The following is a 7,460-nucleotide window of genomic DNA, read 5'->3' as shown; positions in this document are numbered from 1 at the left end:
AAAACCGCGGCAGCCTTGGCATTGATTCTCCACAGAAAAACCGAGACGATGAGGACGACCAGCCTTCGTCTCGCTGACGCGCCGGTCCCGCCACTCTTTCGCGTCAAAATGTTCGAGCCGGCGCCCCCCAGCGCGCCGGGTTCGGATTGAGTGTGCCGGCGCCAATTTTGGCCCAATCCAACGAAAAACAGGCTCGTGGGAGCGTGATTGGGCCGATTTTTCGGTGCCGGCACTAAAAAACAGCCTTGAGGGGGCCTGTTGGGGCGCGGCTAGAGATGCTCTTAGTCGGAGACAAGCATGCTAGCAGTCGCTGGGAGAGACTTGTGGTTTGTCGGGGGCGAGACGAGAGATCTCCGATCCGGTTTATCCGGGCCGGATCGGGAGGTTCCTTTTTTGCCACCCAAAACCAGATTTGCTACATCTCACCTGACAAGGATGATCACCCTCATGTGCTACTAGATTGAAGCATTGCTTCACGATGCCATGCCATGCAAGGCGCTCCCATGCTTTTAGCAACCCAAAACCAGATTTTATTTCTGTATAGACACCAAAAATCAACCAAACAATACACTAACTTTGAGGGTGATGATCATCCTTGGCAGGTGGAACCATTCCACACGAATTCAATTCAGCAGCGAGACCTCCATGGCCAGGCTCGCCCTGAACAGGAACAAAGAGAAAAAGTAAGAATGCCAAGGCAGCGGCCTACGAGACGGAATGCCTGGTGTTCCGCGAATGCGTGGACTTGGTCTCGGCCTCGAGGTTGACGGAGCCGGGGCTCTCCGACGTGTCGGAGCCGGCGCTGTTCTCCCCGCTGCTCGCCTTGCTGGACCACAGCTTGCTCAGCATCTTCCTCGGCATCTGCAGCGGGCCCTTGGCCGCCGCCTTGCCGCCGTTCCCTCCGCTCTTGCTGTTGCCCAGGCCGCTCATCGACCGGAAGGAGCTGGTGTCGCCGGACGCTGGCGCCATGCCGCCGCCCCACTGGTCGTCCTCGGTCGTGGCCGTCGTGGCGGCCGACCTGGAGCTGCCATACGAGTTGCCGTTCTCTCCGGGGAGGAGCGAGCGCAGGGCGGAGGACGGGTGGTGATCAGACGCTGCCGCCTCGGCGGAGGCCGATGCTCGGAGCTGCTCGAAGAAGAGGACCTGCACGACCAAGCGCAGAGGGAGGCGCTCGTTCTGCACGGCGTGGGAGCTCGCCTCGGCGGTCAGCTTCTTGCAGTCCATGAGCCCGCACAGCCTCTTCTTCTCGCTCTTCGTCAGGCTCGGATGCTCCTGCACATGACACATTATTTCAGTTCAAAGTTCTGACTGAGCTCCAACAAACAAACACATGAACATGGATCCAATCCAATACTAGTATGTAAATGGGCAAGTGTGTAGGTACGTACCTTGAGATACATGTCAATGGCGCGGTAGAGCCCATCGTGGGTCGTCCGAGCCGCGAGGGGCGCCATTTCAGCGATGGCGATGAACTTTTGGAGAGGGAGATTGGGGTCTTTGGCGATCTCGGCTAGATACCCGTCGACCAGCCTCACCAAGGCGAGCTCCGAGTCGCCGCCAGAGACCAAAGAGGCCGGGTAGCTCTCACCGTCCTCCAATGCTTCATCATCGCCGTTGCGCTGCACCATGAACTCCTCCAGTATCGAGGACACCAGGTCAACATTGTAGAGAGCATTCTCGTCGGAGCTCGCGGGTATCAGAAGATCAGAGACGGAAGCTCTGTCCAGCTGCGAGCCGATCCTCTTTACCAGGTCGCCGCGCAAGGCCTCGTCTGACCCCAGTAAGCACGCCGCTCTCACCAGCTTGAGCAGGAAGCCGCAGGAGACGGAGCCTCTCTCAGGTGGCAGCAGAGAAATGATGGTCTCAAGAGCCGCATGGTGCCGTGTGCAGTCAAGCCCGTTGCTCGCAGCACTGTCCAAGGTGCTGAACAGCCTTCGGTACGCGTAGGCTCGCAGCGCTTCTCCGACCACCTCGCCGGCGGTTCTCCCCTTGGCCTTGATGGCCAGGATCACCTTCTTGTACAAGCCCATCTCGAGGTCGCAGATGTCCTCCACCCACCAGTCCCTGGGCACCGTCAGCTGCTTCCTCACGCCGTTCCAGTGCGAGTCGGGGTCGCTCTCCGACGGCAGCTTCTTCCGGTTGTAGGTGTACGACCAGTCGACCTCCGAGGGGTCGATGGAAGCCTTGGCCGCGATGGAGTCCACACAGTGGTTGATCACCTTCAGGTTCTCTGACCAGGGAAGGAGCGACCTTGTTGTCTGCAGCACGATGATCGAGTCCTTCCAGGTGCGGAATATGCTGGAGGAGAGGAACACATCAATCTTGTAGATGAGGTTCCCTTTGTCGATCGTCTCGAACATTTCGAGAAACTCGGCCGCGCAGCGGGCCGCGAGGACGTTGTACGCGTTCAGCGTGACGGTCATACCATAGCAGAACTTTGCACAGATTTCAAATGCTGAAGGTCCACCGGGGATGTCAGAAATGTCTACTTCATCGTTGCCTTCCTCGTCCGTGGAGGCAACCAATGTTTGCAGACGGGAACTCTTGGACAAAAGTGGGAACTGCACGCAATTTGAACAACAATGTCAGTACTATTTAACCAAGGACAGAATTGCAATGGATATGGATCAGCTGTCACTAACTCTACTGGATTATATGTCAAAAACTCATGCGAAAAGCTTTAACTTCAACCAATGTAAGGGGTCATAAAACAGTATATGCTAAAAACGATATCACATATACTCTATCTCCCTCTAATTGACATATAAAATTGTATAATCGAAAGGACTTGAAAGTGCACATTTGAAGCAAAAATAGTGTGGAGGGACATTTGAACGCTTGATCAAAAAGAAAAGTGAAATTGTACCTTATGAAGATAAAACTTGACATCTCCTACAGTGATAACAATATCCGTCGCCAGTTCAGTTGCCACAAACCTACAAAAGACATACCAACATATAAATGTAGTGCAAACTGAGACACGACATGACATAGAAGTGTACAGCATACAAGACGAACATACAAGGTTGCAAAATGATTAAAATTTTGGAGATGAAAATAGAATAAAAATGCTTAGTATTTAAAGTGTTTGCATGCATATTTTCAATGACACCTTTGACATCATCATAGGCAAACATCACTAGTATATTTTCAAGACATGAGCATCTTGAAGATTTTCTGATACTGAAATGTGTCAATGATTTGTCAAATTGAGCATCCAGTAACTTTAAGACAAATAGATATGTTGCACAATGAAGTCTCATGCAAATCTACATCAGAAATAGTAATGGAGTTAATGAGAATGAGAATGAATGATAAACTAATTCATAGGTTTGTTTTAGGACCATGTTGGTTCAGAGAATCGGGACCGCAATAATTGCAAGGAAAAATGATCACACACGACGGAGGAAAAAAACATGTTTTGGAAAAAAGAATGAGACATAAAGCAAAGATCCCTAGAATCTGAACTATAACATGAAATAACATAACAAACTCATCCACTCGCTGAATTGGCTAAGAGTAAGAAAAGGAATGACAGAGTGATAGCCTAAATAAAGTACCAAGGGCAAAGATATAAAGTGAAGAAAGCAAATTCATGAAAGGTAGCCATGTGTATATGACAGGTATAACTAATCAGACTACTAAGTGGTCCAAGGAAAATGATCTGACAACAAATGGAACTTCATTTTCAAAATGGACCACACCACCACCAACCCATGAACACTGAACATGCTAGAAGAAATATATATGAGGAAATTGGCACATGCTCTGAATCTGAAGTATACAGAAAACGTAAGAAGACATGCCATTGGCAAAGAATCAGAGAAGATGTATCTGTAAAGGAGATCAATTGTATCGAGAGCCTTTTGAGCGCGATCATGAAAACCCACTGCTTAACACAAACAGCACTCCCTTTCACACATAACTTTTTGGTGTCAATCATTGTCGAATGAACAATAATAATAGTACACACTTCACTGCAAATGTTTTGTAATTTAGAGTAGACCCGGCTACTTGATATACCATTGCTACAAACTACGACAATACTATTGGTTAGTATAGCTTTAATAAGATCAAGCATTCAAACTTGCTTGACATGTGTAGTACAAAGATCTGCCCAACAAAACCCATAATCACACTTCTAACTTCAGTTTGCAGCTAAGTACTCAGGGTGTTTGCAAGACAAAACTTCAAGCGTTACTATCTTGCAGTAGACGATTTTGAAGTCCGCTAACAAAGTAACAACTGCAACTCAGCATAGATTACAGAGAAACAACATCAAGTTAAGTTGGTTTCTGTCGTGTTAAAACTTTTAATTAGATAGTAGTTTTTGGTATCTTTGCCCCAAGGTCTGTAGTTTTTGTTTTGTACCATATACTTTTTTAGAACATGTACCTGTTATGTTTGTATTTATTAATAATAGAAAACAGGGATATCTCATATTAACTCATGTACACAAATAAGAAAAGTAGATCCCTGCTAACTTTGGACAAATAGAGAACTAAGGATGGCAGTAAAGTTTAATCAGGAATATGAGCGTACAGCCACTTTTATGTACAAAAATGGACCAACTACAACTCATGGAATACAGACTGAAAATAGAAGCTAGACCACAAGTGATCAAATCAACAGGAAAAATAATAAACCAGATGAGAAGTCAAATAATATGCATTAGTTCACCTGATATTCCCCTCTGTCTGAAAGACATCTGGCTTTGCTCCAAGCTTCATATACTTCATCTTGACACGGTGAGAGTAACCTGAATCCCCTCTCTGTTTTCTCCTTGTCTCCAATCCAATCACCACAGATCAGAACCAAGTGACAAGATCCCTAAGCTATAAAGCTGTTAAGATCTAGGTTTTATTGTTCCCCTTGCTCATGGCATTGCCAAGGCCAAGAAACCAATTAAAGTAGGATATCTCTCCCTCTAGATTGGCAAACTATTTCAGCAAATCTTTTCAAGCTCTGGGTCCAAGAGAGCACAATGCCAGGAATCCAAGAACTCCCCCAAAGCTGGATCACACAAGCAGCACCTGCAAAGCAGCACGGAGCAGCACATTGGGGTGAGGGGACAGCGGGAATAATTGGTGAGGCAAGGAGGGATGGGGTGTAGGGAGACCATGGGAACAAGCACTAGTGAGGCTGGAATCTTATCAGGTTGCAGTGGAGAAACCCACATGAATGGGCACCGGAAAAATAAAACCAAAGTTGGACTTTTTAAAGGAATTTGCACATGAATGCAGTCAATCGGAGAATAAATAAAGAAGCCGCAGAACGGTCTTGTGCAAACCGTTGCTTTTGCTGTACCAAAAAATAAGATGGGGAGAAACAGAAAAACACACACACTGTAAATTCAAGAAAATGGCGAGAATATGAACTGCGTATAGAGCTGAAAATATACAACAAATGCGTGATAAAGCTTGATTTTGTTTGAAGCAAGGGATGAATACACTGGGAAAGTGAGAGAGACGCACAAAATCGTCAATGCAAGATTCACATTCCAGGAGAAGAACTGCGTACAGAAACGGAAGCAAAGGGGATAAAAAATGGAGGAGATTACCTTTGGCCAGGGATATCAACCACTCCGCCGAATTTCCCGGGGGAGAACCGCGAGAACGGAGAATTTCCAGGAGAGGCAGAGCGGAAGCGCCCAAGATCGCGCTCCCGCACGGACGGAAATGGGAGGAGCAGTCAATCAAGCGGACATCTGCGTGATTCAGGTTCTGTGTGTGTTCCCGGGACAAGACTCGCTTTGCGACTACTCCAAAGCAAGGAGTAATGGAGTTTGTTTAGCTTTAAAAGCTAGCGGCGGTGGGGGGTGGCAAATGGCAATGGCAATGTGCCATTGGGTGGGGCCGGAGAATGGACTGTTCTGCCCCCAGAGATCACTGCTCCCTCGTCTCCGCTGCATGCTGGCACAAACAATTTTCTTTTCTTTAGTTTTGAGTAAAATTAACCATGCTTTTAGATTTTCTTTTAATAAAGGGCAACAATTTTTATTACTAACTTAAAATGTAGCATAAGGTGATACATACATACCATAACAAAATTATGCCCTACTTACACACAACCACGCGGAAGTGTTGTCGGGTTCCGTTTGTTGACGGCGGGGATTGCTTGTTGGAGGTTTTCGACCTCGTCCGCTGCTGGGGCAACAGGCCGGGGTACTTATCCCTGGCGGTTGTCTTGGGGCGGGTGTCTTACAACTAAAAGGACGTTGTTAGTGCCGGCCAGGCATTGCCTGGACTCACCGATATTCTCCTGGAGCTCGATGGTGTTGCGGACTATCCTTCTAAGACTTGCAATGATCTTCTGCCTCCTGGCTTATCGTGTAGCGTGTCGTCTAGCACCGCGGTGGCTTGGAGGCCGCGGGCTGGTGTTTGGAGTAGGGTGGTGTCCACAGGCTCATCGAAACTTATGCCCACCTCGCGACCTTGGGCCACGAGGGCATTAGTGGTTGCCCTTGGCTGGTGAAGAGCTCGGCGTCGCCTCTCATTGTTCATCGTTTCTTGCTGTCGTGCCTTCTGCGCGGCGACCACCATCGTGTTTTTCTGTAACTGTAGTTGGGCGACTAGGGTAGCCTACCGGAAGGCTTCTATTGTCTGTGTGGTGGGATCGCTCCTTGGGTATGGGAACGCTGAACAATTGCAACTCCTCTTCAGTAATGAGGGGCTGCATCATCGTGGTCCTAGCGAGGCTAGAAATTATGGCCCCATGGGTTGTGAAGCTCGACAGGCCAACGCCGAGGATGTTGAATTTGCTTGGACAGTGACCAATTGGGGATGGGGCCGGAGGTGCTGATGGAGCGATGGCCACTGGCTCCGGGACTGGGGGCTGTGAGGTTGTAAGCCCCACGTGTGTTGTTGTGGCTCCACTAGCGTTGGGTTTGATCGGATCCATTGGTGTTGAAGAACTTCTGACAGGATCGCTACTCGTCTATGATGCAGTCTTCTGGTATATGGTTGATGAACCAATTGTCGAGCATAATGGCGACCAGGCGGTGCGACATCAGGGTGGGCTAAAAGAGTCAGTGTGAAGTCGGCGCAGTGATCTGACCTTAAGGCCAAGGTTCGAGCCTCGAGTACTAGATGTCTTGGTCCAAGATCGCGCCCTTCGAGCCGAGAGTCACTAGCGAGGACATTGTAGGCCCCGACAAGACGGGTCAGGCCTCCATGTTGAAGTTGATATGGTCGTGCAAACGCGTCTGTATCTCCCACCAGTATGTGGCCTCAATGTTCTGTAGGACGAAGCAGCCCCATAAGTCGACAATCGATGGAAATGGTGTCATGAACCCCGGTGTGGGTGGGTGGGTGGTCGGTGGGTTGATGTCGACCTAGCCAGCCCTGCCCATGCCGAAGGTGATGAAGCTTTCTCCGGGCGGGAGACCACCGAAAACGTGAGAAGACCCGATTTGGGTTCGGTCCCCGGTCGACGCAACCCCTCCGTGACACGTCGATGGA

General features: G+C 48.9%; 1 protein-coding gene across 1 annotated transcript; it reads right to left on the bottom strand.

Moving 5' to 3' along the window:
- Positions 1 to 507: 507 nt before the first annotated feature.
- LOC119299513 (BTB/POZ domain-containing protein NPY4-like) lies at positions 508 to 5,790 on the bottom strand. Its single transcript, XM_037576722.1, has 5 exons — positions 5,561 to 5,790; positions 4,681 to 5,033; positions 2,867 to 2,936; positions 1,389 to 2,561; positions 508 to 1,272 (listed from the first exon to the last, which is right to left on the bottom strand). The coding sequence occupies exons 2-5, from the start codon at positions 4,737 to 4,739 to the stop codon at positions 706 to 708; spliced, it is 1,869 nt and encodes a 622-aa protein (XP_037432619.1). The 5' UTR covers positions 4,740 to 5,033; positions 5,561 to 5,790; the 3' UTR covers positions 508 to 705.
- Positions 5,791 to 7,460: the final 1,670 nt, after the last annotated feature.

The sequence above is a fragment of the Triticum dicoccoides genome, chromosome 5A (genome assembly GCF_002162155.2).
Source record: "Triticum dicoccoides isolate Atlit2015 ecotype Zavitan chromosome 5A, WEW_v2.0, whole genome shotgun sequence".
In the NCBI taxonomy this organism is placed as follows: domain Eukaryota; kingdom Viridiplantae; phylum Streptophyta; class Magnoliopsida; order Poales; family Poaceae; genus Triticum; species Triticum dicoccoides.
This window is presented reverse-complemented; position numbering and strand designations above follow the sequence as displayed.

What these genes read in the sequence shown, in the direction of transcription:
- LOC119299513 (XM_037576722.1), bottom strand. Translation starts at nt 4,739, where the DNA reads ATGAAGTATATGAAGCTTGGAGCAAAGCCAGATGTCTTTCAGACAGAG. An exon ending in TCAAGTTTTATCTTCATAAG is followed by an intron (nt 2,562 to 2,866) that starts GTACAATTTCAC and finishes AATTGCGTGCAG; the next exon opens with TTCCCACTTTTGTCCAAGAG. An exon ending in CCATTGACATGTATCTCAAG is followed by an intron (nt 1,273 to 1,388) that starts GTACGTACCTAC and finishes TGTCATGTGCAG; the next exon opens with GAGCATCCGAGCCTGACGAA.